This window comes from Durio zibethinus, chromosome 26, assembly GCF_047325235.1.
Source record: "Durio zibethinus cultivar Kanyao isolate XHJ-2024 chromosome 26, ASM4732523v1, whole genome shotgun sequence".
Taxonomy (NCBI): Eukaryota; Viridiplantae; Streptophyta; class Magnoliopsida; order Malvales; family Malvaceae; genus Durio; species Durio zibethinus.
Window position 1 is genome coordinate 6,602,901 of NC_143187.1, and position 17,688 is coordinate 6,620,588.

Genomic DNA, 17,688 nt, shown 5'->3' on the forward strand with positions numbered 1-17,688 from the left:
CTAGACTTAATAAGCTTTCTAACCATATATGGCACACCTCGTAATTCCTTGTAGATTAGTTATAACAATTTTTGAAATCCTCGTCATATACTGCTGCCAAACAGACTGTATACCTTCTAATAAAAATTATATATTTATTCACAGGAAACTCCAAATTCAGTTCTGCGTATTTCATTGGAAAGTAGACTCAATAAGCTTTCCAAACATATATGGCTTAATCTGTAAATCCTTCTATACAAATTAAGAAGAATTTCGTAATTCAACCCTGATGCTGTTGTCTTACAACCTGTATATCTTTAAGTTAAAATTAGACAACTCTTTATAGAAAACTCGGATTTGACTTTCGTTTGTTTCATTAGAAACTAGATTCAACATGCTTTCCAATGATATATAATAATCACACCAATAAAATATCCATTAATACAAAATTTTATTTTAATTCATTGTTACAGATCACGACATCTCATCCAAAAATAGAATTTCTCCTTCAATCTTTAAAAACTCAAATCCTTACTTTCAGCCTTCAAACTCTATTCAATAATCATCAATAACTCTTAAGAACATGAAATAAACAAAGCCCAATAATTTACCCATATAGATCATCAAGATTAATGAAGGATTTCATGATTTTTCTTGATTTTTCTCTCAAAACTTCAACTCCAAATAATAGTAATCAACTTGATATTTCTTTCAAATAAAAAGAGGGCATGTACTCACCTTTAAGGGATTAACTTGATTGTAGCCTCTGATTGTGAATCTCCAACTTGATTTTTCATATTCTCTAACCCTAAGGAAGATGAGGAAGAAGAACTTTATTTCCTTTCTGTTTCACGATAGTTAGGTTTTCTTTAATCTAATACTTTAGCCCTTTTTCTTTTACTAAATAATGTCTTAATAAACTGATGGGCTTTAGTATTAGTCTAGCCCAATTATTATTTGGGTTGGGGTATTACAGACAGACTTAAAGTTTTTAGTCAAAACGATCAAATTAAAATTAAAATTAATAATCAAAATTAATAGATTAAGTAATTTCGTCATATAAATTAAGTATATAAAATTTAAAAAATTTTTAATAAATTTTGATATATATTTTTAGATATATATTTTTAATAAAAATATTGATAAAATTTTATTGTTGAATTAGTATTGATTAAATTTAAATTATAAGTAATATTTTTAATAATTTTTTATATATTATTTATTTTTACATTCAATTCTATAAATTTATTGATTTAAAATTTTTATTAAATCATATTTTTAAAAAAATTTTCATAAAGTTCACTTGTCCTCGAGTCATTGCCTTTCGCCTCTAGATGTTAATATAAGTGGTGACTGATACAGAAACAGTCGTAAAATATATTATTTGTGAATTAGAGAGAAAAAAAGGATGATTTTAATGCTGAAGCCATCGTCTTCTTACGCATGCTTGCTCTCCTTCTTCTTCGTTCTTTTCATTTCGTGTAGCAAATCCAACGCCCAGACCACTGACCCCTCCGAAGGTACTTTCCCTATCCCTTCATATATCTATGTCGTTTGCTAAATCCAAAACTACGCAAATTCAAGCATGTCAGTAGAAAACCGTGGAACTAGTAATCAAGAAACACCATGTCAAGTACTGAATCTGAAACTATCTAACTAATAACTTCTTTCGTATATATACTCCCTGGAACTCAAAATTAGATCAGATCTCTCAGCTGTCTTTTGGTAGTTATTCTTCAATTATTGAATCCACTGATTTAACACAAACTCTGATCTGTCTCGGCCAAGCTCTCCGACAGAAGTTACTGATAAGTTTTGGCTTTTGCTTTTGAAGGGGTGGGTTTCTGTAAAAATTTTATATAGTTTATTTCCTATCCGAAAATTCGTTTGCCTGATAACTACAAACACATACCATTGCGTACTTCTTTTAAAATATTATCCGAATATCATAATATATAAGTTTGATATCTAAACCTGATGTTATTGGTGAAGCAACAGTCATGCCATTGGTTTCATATAATAAGCTTGTCCAGATCATGGATTGAAATTTTAATTGAATATCAATCATCCATTTTTTTTCTCATCTAGACAATTTCATATCCAGGTGTGCTTTATCATTGAAGTTCATCTTGCAAGTTAAAACTGATTCAAATTCAGAAATATCTTTTTAATCAACTTGTTGTAACCTTTCGCGTAAAAAATCATTGACGTTTTCAAATTAATTGATGAAATCTCTCATGCACATATTGGTTAAAGAAATATGAAAATGAAATCCTAACTAGCAATTATTTAATTAGAAAGGACCCAACCACAAATCAAGTTGTGCAAAAAGCTGACTTGATTTTAAATCACACACATATATGTAATTAAATATTCCATCGGCCAGTTAAGTCTTCATCTATGACAGCATCTTATCTGCTAATTGCCATCCATGCTTTTAACTCCTCATATTTTTTGTCAGAGTGGGTAAACATGCTGAAACGCTTGAAGCCTTGCATTGATTTTCTTTTTTATTTTGATACATCATCAAAGAATTTTGTCCATTGCCAAGAATTATCTCTTTTTCATCTTCAATGTTAATTGTTAAAAGAAAACTAGTTTTGTCATTTATTGTTTAAAAAAAAAATTGTTCATAAGTGTCTCATTTAGAAGAAAAAATTCTCACTAATTAAAAATAGAATTATATCAAAATATTATTAATATGATATCATAATCTTATCATAATAACCTAATATATAATGCTAATATAAAGTTTCATAATTATAAAAGTATTTCTAAACAATATTGTCGTATTCATATTGTACTCTCTCTATGTGAAAAGCGATCTAATTTTATATTTTACCTTTTCCGCAGCGAAGTTGTAGACTTTAGATGTGTCATTTTCATTGAGCAAATGTCAATTCTTTACTTTGAGCTTTTGTCTTTGCGAACGGTGACTTTAATCAATTGATCAGAATGTCTATATTTTTTTTTATGAAAAATTTTTCTTGTTTAAAAAATCTTTATAGTCGTATTGTGCTAAGTATAGGTTGGCAGTATCGACTAGTATTCTATAAAAAAAGAGCATCATCTTATAATAAAAACTTTTGTTAATAAATTTTTATATATTTTTTATGATTCGCAACTACACGTGAAAGAACCCATCTCTATTTTCCTACTAAGCTTATTGTTTGAATTGAATTTTTTAGAACTAAACATTGTTTTATGTAATATACCAACTTAAAGTATAATTACGCTAAATTAATATCAAAATTCATCAGTTATTAAGAGATTAATTAATTAAAAAAAAAGACTAAAGTATTAAAAGAAAAAAAAAACTTTAGCTATTGTAAAATAAAAAATAAATAGAACTTCTTCCTCCCTATTTTTCTTAGGGTTGGAAAGCATGAAAAATCAAGTATAAGATCTAAAATTAGAGGTTACAATCAAGTTAATATTCTAAAAGTAAGTATATACTTTTTTTTTTATTTAAGAAAAAATATCATGTTGATTATTCTTATTTAAAGTTGAAGTTCTAAGAGAAAAATCAAGAAAAATTAAAAATTCTTTCATTAATCTTCATGATCTATTATGATAAATTATTAGGCTTTATTTATTTCATGTTCTTAAGATTTATTAATGATTATTGAATAGAGTTTAAAAGCTGTAAGTGAGAATTTGAATTTTCAAATATTGAAAGAAAAAATCTGCTTTTAGATGAGATGTTATGATCTGCAATAGTAAATCAAAATAGAATTCTATATTAATAGATAGATTATTGCTATGATCATTATATAATGTTGAAAAGCTTGTTGAATTTACTTTCTAATGAAACAAATGAAACTCGAATCCGAGTTTTTTATGAAGAGTTGTTTAATTTTTACTTAAGGATCTATAGACTGTAAGGCAGCAGTATCATTGTTGAATTACAAAAATTGTCTTAATTTTTATAGAAGGAATTATAGATTAAGTTATATATTTTGGAAAGCTTATTGGGTCTACTTTTCAACAGAATAAGTGAAATTGAATTTAGAGTTTTCTATGAATAAATGTGTAATTTTTATTAGAAAGTATACATGTTGTCTAGCAATAGCATATGACATGGATTGCAAAAATTATTATAATTAATCTACAATGAATTACAAGGTAAGCCATATATGGTTAGAAAGCTTGTCAAGTTCAGTTTCTAACACATTGAAGAGATCTTAATTTTGATTTAGATAGATTAAGATATGGTCATTTTAATAAAAAGAGGTGAGGTTGCCAGTATTAGTTAGTGGAGTTAATTTTTATTTAACTTAATTATTTTTGGTATCATTGGTCTCAAAATGGGTTGATTAATTTCTACTATATTAAAATTATCTTGAATATATCATTAATTATTTTGGGGGAAAAATTAAGTAGTGGAATAAAAAAAAGATAAGTAAAATCTCACACACTTTGCTTATATTCGAATATATATATGTATATTTATAAATAAATGAATGTTTTATTTCATTATTTTTTATATATGAAAATAAGATCAAGCACATGATTATTTTACGTTTATCTATATAAACGATGGATTATGCTTATGAATGAAATAAGAAAATGATTTATATTTAAAAAATATTTTTATGATAACTACATTTTTATATCCCTAAAAAATAGATTCATCGACACTAGAACTAGTTCTATGGCTCTGGCTAACGAATAATAATAGTTAGCATAGACATAATCATTGAGCCTTGTTAACGAGTTATAGTAGTTAGCGTAAGGCCTTGCTAGTGAGTTATAATAATTAGCAATAATCATGAGGATAAAATTATCGATACCGTCAATATCATAAGTTATAGCAATGACCATAGCTAACGATAAGCAAATGATAATGATGATTTGTATATAAAGATGATTTGCGATGATTTTTAAAGATTGATCCATGATTTGTATAAAATATGTATTTGATTGGGATTTATGATTTGTAATTGATGAATTGACATGTTTTAATATTGATTTATAAATTTACAAAATGTTTGATAAAACGATTATCTTTGAAATATTTTGACATTATAATTTAATAAATGTTTTGAATGATCTATATGATATGTATGAAAAAAATGCTTGATCCGATAAGGTGTATGAGTCTATATTCATTGAGCTATGATTTGCTAATTCTTTTTTTACTTTTTTTTTACAGATGAGTAAATGATAAGTTTGTTTAATTTTGTAAAACCCTAAGAGATCAAATGGGAAAAATTAATTAATCGTCGGAGACAATGTTGGCTAATGAGATCTTATAAAATAATTTTGTATTTTTTATATGGTTTACATTTGGATATATAGAGATATATCATTAGTTATATTAAATATATAGATTTTACTTAGCATATTATATTTCAATTTTTTGAAGAATTTTAGAATAATTAAAAAAAAAAGAGCTTCGTATTACTTTGAGATTTATTTCAAAGTAATGTGATCGTGTTATGTTTTGATCTCGAAACGTGACAGTTTAATCATTAACATAAGTGAATAAATCAATTGTTAACATTCTATTTTTGAAACTGCAAACCAATTATCTTTTCCTTAATTTTCCCTTTTTAATTAAGAAGCTTTTGAACAATTTGTCAGAAGGGAAAGGCAATGAGTTTAATTTACATGGCAAAATGTATCTCCGACCATTAAAAAAAAAAATAAAGAAGTTTGATCAAAGTTCAGTTTTGCTTCCAAAAGGTCTCATATTTCACTGTATGCTTTATCGCTTATAGCTAGAAAAGATAAATGCACTTTTGACCAGGTGCCTTTCACAAAATATTAATGCTATAACCCCTTTTTTTTTTTAAGAAATAAGTTTCATCTCTTCTTATTTGAAAAGACTAAGTGCAAAATGTTAGTAATTATTAATTTTGATGGAGTCATCGATTCATAGCCGTAATTAATTCCGTTGGTAATCTCCTAACATGTTTTTTTTTTTGTATTGTCTTCAACTATTTTATTAATGGGGAAACAGTGAGGGCATTGAACTCAATCTTCCAAAAATGGGATTTGCATGAAGAGAGTTTCTGGAACTTCAGTGGGGAGCCATGCAGTGGAATTGCTCTCAGTCAAAGTGATTCTGCCTTTGAGGCCAGTAATATTAACCCTGCTATCAGATGTGATTGTTCTTTCAACAATAAAACTCTCTGCCACATCACTAGAATGTATATGATTCCCCCCTCTCTCTTCTTCTTTTCCTGTTTTACTCTATAATTTCAACCCATTATTATTATAGTGACAGTTAAATTTAAATTCTCCTTTTGACATGAATCAATAGCATTTTGGGAGTTCAAATAGGCAGAGAACTGGTTGAGCTTGAAGGTTTTTGAGTTCATCTCCATGTCAATTGTACTATGAGTTTACATTTTTACGCATTTTTGTCAGGAGGGTATATGCTCTGGATAGAAAAGGAGTGATACCAGAGGAGCTTTTGGACTTGCCTTACCTGACATTCTTGTAAGAATGTTCCTTTCTTTCTCTTTTCTCCTCATGTTTCATCTGCATTAAACAACATCGATTTTTTAAGATTTTCCAAATGAACTCAGATTTTATGGAGTAATGTTTCCATACCAGAAAGGTTATGTCTTTTAGTCATGAAAAATGGTTAAATATATTCATTACAGTGAGTGAGTTTTACAGTAACCGATTATAATTATTTTTTGTTTGGTGATGCAGGAAGATTGATCAAAACTACTTCACTGGTCCCTTGCCAGCATTTATTGGAAATATGTCTAGACTAGGGTTACTGTGAGTACTGAATGATGGTCGCATAAAGCATTATTTAAGAATTTTGCTTTGTAATGGTTTTCAGGCCTTAAGAACAAGTTTCCAATAACATTATTTCTCTGAAAATTTTCAAAATCTATCTTGCTTTGTAATGGTTTTCAGGCCTTAAGAACAAGTTTCCAATAACATTATTTAAGAATTAACGACATAATAAAATGGGAGGAAAACGGGCTGCTGCTGCTTTAATGCTTCCATTTCCAAGCCTATCCAGTAGTTGGTTTGAACTATGAGATTACCTTGATTATCTTTCAACTAATGACTAGCGGAACTCATAAATTTAATCTCATTCCCTTTCATGGAAGGATGGCTTTTATAATGAAGGTGAACCGATAAATTGTTAAAGTCCACTATTTTTTGTATGATAGACAGTGACGCTTCTGACATACTGTAATAGAAAGGAAATCGTTCTTTCCTCTGATTTTTATGTATTTTTTTTATTTTTTTGGTACAATATTTTGGTTTATTTTTGAAACGTGAAGCGTTACTGATACAAGTTACTATTACAATTGCTAATTTCTTATATTCAAGAAACCACTATTCTTTGGATTATTTATTTTATTTTAATATGTGTAGGTCAATTGCACACAATGATTTCTCTGGACCCATTCCAAAGGAGCTTGGAAATCTCAAGGACCTATATATGCTGTAAGACTTGAAGAAACTCTGGATGAGTCCTTTTGTCAACATATAAAGCATCAAAGAGTTCAGTTTTTAAGCAAACATTTGTTCTTAAATGCTACCATATGCCAATGAAAGGATAAATTAGTTAATGATGTCTACTTGTCAATTAATAGAATTAGTCTAGCTTTTATTGGTAATAATAATTTCACTGGAACACTCCCTCCGGTCTATTGGTAATAATAACTTCTTTTTCAGGTCTATTGGTAATAATAATTTCTCTGGAACACTCCCTCCGGAACTTGGTAATTTAGTCAACCTTCAACAACTGTAAGCTTCTACCTTTCTTTAGTTCTTTGTAGGAATGTACGTGATTGAATTTACAGGTTTATCCTATGAAATTATAACAACGGTGGTTTATGAATTTGACAGTTATATTAACAGTTGTGGATTGGATGGCGAGATTCCCTCAACATTTGCTAACCTTGAAAACCTGCTAACTGTGTAAGAAAGAACTGAGATTGTGACCCTTTCTATGTGTTAATTGTCTCACTTTACCTTACCCTATTAACAGTGAGCTTTGTTGAAATTCAGGTGGGCATCTGACAATGCTTTCACAGGCAAAATACCTGACTTTATTGGCAATAACTGGACAAAGCTTACATCATTGTAAGTTGTTGAAAATCTTCAAAAAATTTCTCTCTGAATCAGCCTCAAGATTCAGGAAAGGATAGCTTTGTCTAGATTTTTCATCAGTTTGACTAGTCTGTTAATTTTTGTACAGGAGACTTGAAGGGAACTCTTTTGAAGGACCAATACCATCCAGTTTTGCAAATTTAACCTCATTGACATCGTTGTAAGTAGATATCTTGTTTTTCCAGATACTCCCCCACTCGGCAGGATTCTCTCCCTTTGTCTGCAAATTCATGCTTGATACATGTATGTATATATGGACTTGTTTTTGATGCATGTATATCATGTAGGCGAATTGGCGGTATATACAACGGGAGCTCTTCTCTTGATTTCATAAGAAATCTAAAGAACTTGACTGACTTGTGAGTTAAGCATACTCTTTACTTCCTGTAATCATCTGCTTTTCTTTTTCTGAAAAAGAAAATGAATGTTTTTATCTAAATTTATTGACCAACAGACTTACTAGATTTTTTTTGTTTCTTTTTATTTCCTGTAGAGTTCTAAGAAATGTCTTACTCACTGGTGTTATACCATCTTATATCACAGAATTACAATCTTTACAAAAGCTGTAAGTTTTATTTGCAAATTGATTGCTTCAGTAATTTATGATATTTGCTTCGGCATTATGTTTTTAATTTCTTTTCTCTTCCAGGGATTTGAGTTTCAACAACTTAACAGGCCAAATTCCAAGTGCTTTGTTCAATATGAATTCCCTTGAATACTTGTAAGCAACAAAAGGAAAACCATCCCTTCAATAGTTGAAAATCTCAGCGTATGTCAGTTTTAACTTGTACTTTTGGGTCTGGCATTATGCTTTTCACTTGACATTATTCTCTTCTTTCATGCTATTGAAATGGCCAGGTTTCTTGGAAACAACAGTCTGTCAGGTAACATTCCTAGCCAAAAGAGTGAAACTCTTCGGACTATGTAAGTCATTCTATCAAACCAACTTATGTCATTGCATCAGTTTGGCATTATTATGAGATGTTTTCAAATTTCATATGATGCAAAAATTTGACTTCCAACCAGCATCTTCTATCTAGTGAACCATCAAATAGTAAAAGCAGTTAAATCTTCCTGATTCTGGTAATCTGTTCATCCTACTCACTTTTCTGCTAATGAACTTCTTAATGCAGAGATTTATCATACAATTTGCTATCAGGAAACTTGCCCTCTTGGGTAGACTCAGGCTTAGAACTGTATGTATCTTAAACCATGATACTACCTTACCTTTGTTTTCTAATTTTAACACTGCTTGGAAGCTTAAGGCTTTTTTGGTGCTCAAATGGAGCTTACTTTCCTAGAGCCGCCATCATACTGTAGAAGGAATCAATTGCAATTTGCAAATCAATGCCAATATTTAAGAGTGTACTCTGTTTACACATTGTCTGAAGAAATTCAAGGCATATGATTAAAGACCTTGATAAGAGATTATTTCATGACATTTTGTGTAGGAATTTTGTGGCCAACAACTTCACGCTTGATAGCTCAAACACAAGGTAAGTTGTCGTCACGTAGCACCCTTTTTTACCCCTCTCCTATATATTTTCCCCATGAGCAAAAGTGTGAAACTTTCTGGATATCTATGAAACCAAATGCTTGCTATTATCTCTGCTATATGACGCACTCTTTTAGTTCCTAATCCAGAAATTGTTTTGAAATTTCACAGGCTTTTACCAGGATTAGAATGCCTTCAAAGAAGCTTCCCATGCAATAGAAATCCTCCACGATGTAAACCTAGCTGAAACTTTGGAACCAGCATCTGTTATTGAGGTTTTAATTATATATAGATTAATCATCACAAATGCTTAGTACTTTGCTAACATATTTCAATGTTGGCATTGGCAGACGCAAACTTCTCAATCAAGTGTGGTGGTCCACAGATGATTTCTGATGGGATAGTATTCGAGGCTGAGAATGGAAACGTTGGCGCAGCAACATTTAATGTAACCAGTACACAGAAATGGGCAGTTAGCAATGTAGGGTTGTTTGCAGACAGACAAAGTCAACAGTATGAGCAAAACACCTTGGTACAAGTGAGAAGTACCAACACTCCGGAGCTGTATCAGACTTCAAGGCTATCCCCTGGATCACTCAGATACTATGGCCTAGGCCTTCAGAATGGGCCTTATAATGTAATCTTGTATTTTGCAGAAACAGGTTTCCCAAACCGAAGCACACAGTCTTGGGAGAGTCTAGCAAGGCGTGTTTTCGATGTTTATATTCAGGTACTATTTCGTTTAAAGTAGAAACTCATAGCATTCTCAACTGTAGATCATAAAATTCATGCCCTCTATTTGCAGTGTTTCTATGATCACAATTTGGTCCAATTAATTTTACATTTAGAAATCTTAATGCTATAATATCTCATCAATGCTTCATCAGGGAACCTGCCAATTAAGGGATTTTGATATATCAAAGGAGGCTGGTGGTGTTGAGAGAGCAATAATTAGGAATTTCACTGCCAACGTAATAGAAAACTATCTTGAAATTCACTTGTTTTGGGCTGGTAAGGGGACCTGCTGTACACCAGAACAAGGTTATTATGGTCCATCCATTTCAGCTATTAGTGTTGTTCCTGGTAAGACACCTTAACACATGAATCTTTATGTAATATATTCTTCATGTGCTTGTCTTCTGTTTCTAATACCTCTATTTTGTTGCTCAGATTTCATACCGACTGTCAGTGGGATACCGCCAGGCAATCATAAAGAGAACAACCGGACAGCATTGATTGTTGGTATTGCAGTTCCTGTTGCCTTCGTGGCTTTGATACTTATATTTGCAATAATTTATGTTAAGAGAAGAAAAGAAGATGATGATGAGGAAGGTAAGGATATCTGTGTATTACAAAATATATGGTAATAGTAGTCATAGTATGTCAGAACAAGGGCATCTTCATATAGAACAATGAATCATCTCATTCAAGATCTGGAAGGAAATTTGAGGAAGAGTCACCTTTTCATTTTTCCGTTTGGTGGGAAGTAGTGGATGCTGTGTATAGTAATCCTCTACACTCCCTTGATGGTAATGGGGAATGGGTTGTTTATTACAATAGACAAACATGTTTTTCAAAGGCCTTGAGTGCACAGGCACAGACTTGCCATGGACAGAAAGATGATCCAAGCACATTGACAGAAAGTAGTACCATGTCAAGTGTCAATAAGAAAATCGGATAGACACAAGGCGTTCTTCACTTGGAAAATTAGCTTCAATAATTTGAATTTTAGTCTTCTTGGTTTGGAAATTTTGTTAACATTACATATCTAGAGCCCTGTAGCTGTAGTCAAGGTCCAAGCAGCTGTTCTCACCTTTAGATCTCTGTTCGATATCATTCTTCTGGATTAATTTATCCCAAAATATTTAAGAACAGAGAAAAGTCTTCTGTCTTTAAAATTGGGATGCTTCCCCTGCAATAGCAAGATTCATAAGTCATTCAAAGTTATATCTAATTATCGCAACTGGTAACGTTAGAGAAGTTTTTTGCATTTCATGTCATCCCTCCAACTTAAAGCCTACTAATTGCTTTACTTGACTCTGCAGTGCTTCTTGGTATTGGCTCTAGACCAAACAAATTTAGTTACTCTGAGTTGAAAGCTGCCACAGATGACTTCAGTCCTTCAAAGAAGTTAGGAGAAGGGGGGTTTGGACCTGTATACAAGGTAAACCATTTTAGCTTGTAACAATGGTAACAGCTCGACCTGTAATGATGAAAATTACCAGGAAAGGATGACTTATTACAATGTTACTAAATTATAGTTCTACGTCTTAGGGTACACTTTCTGATGGGAGAGTTGTAGCTGTGAAGCAACTTTCAGTAGCATCACACCAAGGGAAGAATCAATTTGTTACTGAGATAGCTACCATATCAGCAGTGCAACATCGTAATCTTGTCAAACTATACGGTTGCTGCATTGAAGGAAACAGGCGCCTCCTTGTTTACGAGTATCTCGAGAACAAAAGCCTTGATCAGGCACTCTTTGGTATGAGAACAGTCTTTAAAGAAAAAAAAATAAGTGATAATGGATTTGAATGGAATAATAAAGATCTGCTAGTTTTATTTTCTGTTGTTCAGTCTTTGACAAGAAAATGTAATACATGTGCAGTCCAATTTATTTCTTTGTTGATTAATGAACAACTTTATGAGATTTCTTACACCATAAATGTAGGACATAATGCCTTGCATCTTGATTGGCCAACCCGCTTCAATATCTGCTTGTCAACTGCAAGAGGGCTAGCTTATCTTCACGAGGAGTCTAGGCCAAGGATCGTCCATAGAGATGTAAAGGCCAGCAATATTTTGCTCGATGCTGAGCTGTGCCCGAAAATATCTGATTTTGGATTGGCAAAGCTTTATGATGACAAGAAAACACACATCAGCACTGGGGTTGCAGGAACCATGTAAGCCCTTCTGACCTTTGTTGATGAGTCCTCCCTAATAGCATGTCATTTCTGTATCCGAATAGCTAGATTAAGGAGTTTTCTTAGCAAACATTATTCACCAATGTAATTTAGTTATCTTGAAGTGGCTATCTGGCACCGGAGTATGCAATGCGTGGGCATCTCACTGAGAAAGCTGATGTTTTTGGCTTTGGTGTTGCTGCATTGGAGATTCTCAGTGGTAGATCAAACTCTGACAATTCCTTAGAAAATGATAAAATTTATCTTCTTGAATGGGTAATGAAAGTAAACCTTTCTCTTTTTGTAGTACGATTTGTTCAGTACCTGTTAAAATTTGAAGGACTTGCTTATGATTATTTATTTCTACAATGTTGTCTCCAGGCATGGAACCTGCATGAAAATAACCAAAGCTTGAGTCTGCTGGATCAAACTTTAGAGGAGTTCGATGAAAATGAAGCTCTCCGAGTGATAGGAGTGGCACTTTTATGCACTCAAGCATCACCAATAATGCGGCCGTCGATGTCTCGTGTTGTGGCTATGCTTGCTGGAGATATTGCAGTGAGCAGTGTTACAACAAAACCAAGTTATTTAACTGACTGGGATTTTAAAGACATAACAGGCACCTTTATGAGTGAAGAAACACAAACATCCATTGAATCCGATAGCAGCGACATCAAGAGTAAGAAAAAGACTATATCTGGGGTGGAGCAACCAATGCTCTCTCCAGTAAATGTTACTGAATTCAGTGAGAGTATCGGAGAAGGAAGGTGAGAGTTGTTTGTTCCATGCTGCTAAAACCATGTCACATTGTCTTAATTGGGTAATCTTGTAATACACGTTGGCAATATTTTAAAATTCAGACCACACAGACTTCGTATGGGAACCTTGTAAAATACTTGGGGTTATTTTGCGAATATTGTTTTTTAGTTGGAATTTGCTATGAAGTTCAGTTCAGTCATCATCAGGAATATTTGCTAGCTCGGACCAATCTCTTCCTGGTATACTTGGCCGCAAAAGTAAACAGATCGAGATCAAAAAATTATGTCAAGAACGTAAAACCCAACCCTGGTTTATTTTTATGGGTGCAAAACCTGCATTTAAAAAAGTTGGTTGGCAGGATGGGAAAATAGTATTAACCCATTTTCCTTTCCACTATAAGGGAAGGGCAAGTAAGCAATAGGTGGATAGAAAATAACAAAATGTCTAACTAAAAGACAAACATCAAAAGGAATTCAGAACATGCTGCCAGCCAAACCAATAAAGATTTTGGAAGGAAAAAACTAGAAAATTTATCCCACTTGATTGTCGTTGACGGGGTAAAAGTCAAATCGAAAACTTTCACCATGTTATTTTTAGAGTGTAGAGAACAAGCAGAGGTTGTAGAAATATAACCATAACAAAAGCCGGCTAACGGATACAAATGAGGAGATAATGTTTAATGTTGTGGCTAACTCCTGGAATTTGCTCAATCTGTCCATTCCAGTATTGTTTTTCCTCATCATTTTGCTATAAAATCATATTTGTTTCTGAACCACCAATACAGTGAGCTTTTATATTTAATCAAATTTTTCGCAGGATGTTTGTCGCACAATAGTAGCCTTATCACCGAAACCAGAAATTTCATTTTAGAAAGAATCTTCTCGGAAAAATTTGTCCCAACATTTGATTTAATGTATTGCTAGTTCTAGATTAAAGATTTATTAGAGAAGAACCTTCGCTAATCAACTAGTGGAGGAGGAATAATTATACTGGCGTAACATCCTAGGAGAATCAGAATGTGGAATAGAATGATTAGGCTGACAAAGGCCCACTCATAAGCCGAGCCAACTCATCATTACCACTGGAAATGCCCGAAACCTACATTGGATTGGATCTCTGCTCAGCCCCACCACAAAAAGTAACCGTTGGATGCTGCAGTCTCCTTCCTAGGTTGTTCAGAGTTATAAGCAGATATGTCATCACCAGGTGAAATTATGCACGCAGTCCAAAGGAACATCGTATTTGGAATTTTGTGGATTTGAGGAAGACAATTATATTTGATGAGTTTGAGCCCAAGAATGGAAATCTATACTCCTATGGAAACGAGGAACAGGAGTACGGTTATAGGGACGATGATGAATATGAAGAATTTTGATGCTAAAGTTTTTTTGTCCTTAAGTTTCGAGCATACTGTAAGCACAAAATCATACGGTCAAATTTTGCATTGTCAGCTGCAATGGTTTTGCACCTTGTGAAAATTCACCGGGCAAATTTTTGCTTAAAATAATGGAGCAATTTTGAGAGAAGGGGTCTATTTAGTTATACATTTTTTTTTGTATTTTAATCAAAATGGCTAACTGGAAGATTTATTTTTTCTTTCTTTGGATTAAAATAATTAAATTTAAGTTTTATGAATTTAATTTTAATTCAAAAGTTCAAAAAAATGAAACACTTGAAAGTAGTTTAATTAGATTTGTAAATATATAAATAGATCTTTACTCTTGCAAAGATAATTTTTTATTAATGTAGGTAAATGATATGAATGCATATTTATGTGTGTTTTTATGCAATGTTAAATGGAGGATATATCCCTATATACTGCAGGACCGAGGGACCCCTGCTTCGGCACGAGCCAATAGGCCAAGCACCGTGGCTCGTGTGAACGCATATGCTAACATTTGTAACTGTCTAATGCCCAAGGTGCGTAAGCATGATGTGCTGTGACAATCCAATGATAAAAGTATCTACTTGAACCTGGGGATCCTAGCCAGTCGTCACTGCGTGGCCATTAATGAGCTTAGAAAAGTATATTTTGTTGAAAGTTCACACTAAAATACGCACTATTTCTGATGATGAGATTTCCAATGAAACGATGGAAATTAAAATATATATTATGATTGCAGTTTTATTACATCTATTTGAAGTGGTGGTCCAGAAAACTTTGAATGTGATGATGTATTTAGTTTTTGCTGTAATGTATAGAAATGGAATCAGCCTTCGTATCCTGGGATTGAATCAAAGCAAGCCAACCTGGTCAACCTGAAGCAGCGGTTTTATCTTTGAGGCTAGATAAAAGAACCATGATCGCACGATCCAGATGTGACGTTTCCTTGTCTGCCCCTACATGAATGTCGGTTTAGCTATAAAGCCAAACGTACAAACAACCATTGGTATCTTCATCAAGCTGGTGTCCAAGACTAGGCGGTGGCAGCTGAAAAAACAAGCAGCCCGGGGCCATTGCATGCGCCATATTTGCCAGGAAGTCCGCAATCTGTTGCCCCCTCAGAGTTTGTGCTTTAAGCTGAACGGCTGTAGCACCGCACTCCGCCAAGTCGCTTGTATTCATTCAGTGGGATGGGTAAGGGATGCAAAAAAAAAAATCAAAATCATCTCCAATAACAAGATATTTAGTTATCCTTTAGGTCCTATACAAAAGAAAATGTAGTACTGCTCAACGCTGAATATGTTAAAATAAACAAAAGAAATTATTTAACATACTTTTAGTGAAATTTTTTAATTTTACAATTAATTATAATACAGTGACATATATTTATTTTTTATTAATTTTTAATTATTTTAAATATACTCTAAAAAATATGTATCATCTTATTAATATTTTTTATGAAGTTAAAAATTATAATAATAGTATATTTGATAATTTCTCAAAAAATAAAGTGCTAACGGAGTTAAGTTTTAAGTTTTAACATTTTTCACGGATACGACAATCAATTAATACTTTGATATCGTGTTTATTTTGTATGAAATATGCAGTGATAGGACTTGACATGCAACATTGAGGGAGCCAATTAAAATTACATATTTTTATTTGTTATGTTATTCAAATTTGAGAGTCAATGTTAGATACAATACATGTACAACAAAAATATACTAATGTTTTTATTTTTATTTTTTATTTTTGGACTATCCAACTTCCATATTCACGTTCATCACATATGTATCAAACACATATACTTAAAAAAAAATGAAGATTTTGATCAATTAATATAATTTATTTGAAGTTCTATCAAACATAAAAAATAAAAAAAGTAAAAAATATGAGAAGATATATACAACTAAAAAAACAACACAAGTTTAGTACTTAGTTGAAAAGTTGAAATCTTATTGAGAAAATTAAAAAATTAATTAGTTTTTTTTTTAAGTTTACATGAATGTCAAAAAGTGATTTAATATTGATTAAAAATCTATTATTTTTAAGAGTTTGTGACTAATGATTGTGGAGATAATAAATAAACAAATAATAATGTGATTTTAATTCCTTATAAATTATAATGTTTAAAATTAAATTAAAAATAGAAAATAAAATTAATAAATAACATATTTAACATGCGAGTTAATTAAATTAAAATTAAATATATAAAATAATTAGTATATATAATATATATTAAAGGCTTAGGAGTATTAAAAATAATTGTTTATGCAGTTGTCCTTCAACACCACTTACATAAAAAACACATCATGTTATCATATCAAAAACGAAAAATGATAGAGTCAGGGTTTTCATTATTAATAATAAATAACAAAATTTTTAAAAATTAAAAACCTATTCAATTTTATAAGTTACTAATTTTTTAAGCTATTATGGCTAAACTCGTTAATGGAACAATATTTAAAAGCAACCATTCATTTGACTGTCCATCGACATTAAAGGGTTTGCAAAATTTGGGGAGGGTCCAGGGCGCCGCTCTAACAACGTTTCCTTTCTGCAAATATGTATACGATAAAAATTTATTTAATTATAATTTGTATTCATATATTAAATGTATAATATATTTTTTAATTTTTATTAAATTTAAAAAAGATTTTTTATTAAAATTTTAAATTATATATTTTTTTATTATATTATATTTAAAATGTTCAGATTTAGTTTTTTAAGCGTTTCTTATAGAAATTTGAAAAAAAGAAATACAGAAGCAGACCATTTCTGCCACGTGGAGCAGTTTTTCAAATGTTTTAGTTCGACATAGTATAAATGGCTGGTTATCAGTGTGCAAAGGTTTAATTGTCGTCGAAGGAAACGAAAAGCCCAAACAATGAGAAACGGAGCCGTACAAAGTCAAAGATCAGCCACTATTGCAACTCGTGTTCTCTTACCAAGTCATCTCTTCAGGTAGCCAGTCATATTCTCATATTCCTTGCCAGGTGAGTTTGAAAAATTAGCTCAACTTTTTTTTTTTTTGGGTGGGGTTTATCGTTGCAGATTGCGACCTCCCTTCTTTTTTT

General features: G+C 31.7%; 1 protein-coding gene across 2 annotated transcripts; it reads left to right on the forward strand.

Moving 5' to 3' along the window:
* The first annotated feature begins 1,310 nt into the window (after positions 1-1,310).
* On the forward strand, positions 1,311-13,412 carry LOC111274774 (putative LRR receptor-like serine/threonine-protein kinase At1g56140). 2 transcript variants are annotated; one of them, XM_022859674.2, is made up of 24 exons: positions 1,311-1,499; positions 5,945-6,134; positions 6,355-6,426; positions 6,646-6,717; positions 7,330-7,401; positions 7,633-7,704; positions 7,807-7,878; positions 7,969-8,043; positions 8,159-8,230; positions 8,358-8,429; positions 8,564-8,635; positions 8,720-8,791; positions 8,929-8,994; positions 9,204-9,266; positions 9,522-9,566; positions 9,737-9,798; positions 9,916-10,295; positions 10,453-10,648; positions 10,736-10,897; positions 11,611-11,729; positions 11,840-12,050; positions 12,237-12,468; positions 12,583-12,744; positions 12,850-13,412. In XM_022859674.2, exons 1-23 carry the CDS (start codon positions 1,388-1,390, stop codon positions 12,713-12,715), a joined length of 2,694 nt encoding a protein of 897 aa, XP_022715409.1. In that variant the 5' UTR covers positions 1,311-1,387; the 3' UTR covers positions 12,716-12,744; positions 12,850-13,412. The 2 variants fall into 2 exon arrangements, with proteins under 2 accessions (XP_022715409.1, XP_022715408.1); XM_022859673.2 differs by having other exon boundaries at positions 12,594-12,744.
* The last annotated feature ends 4,276 nt before the right edge of the window (positions 13,413-17,688 follow it).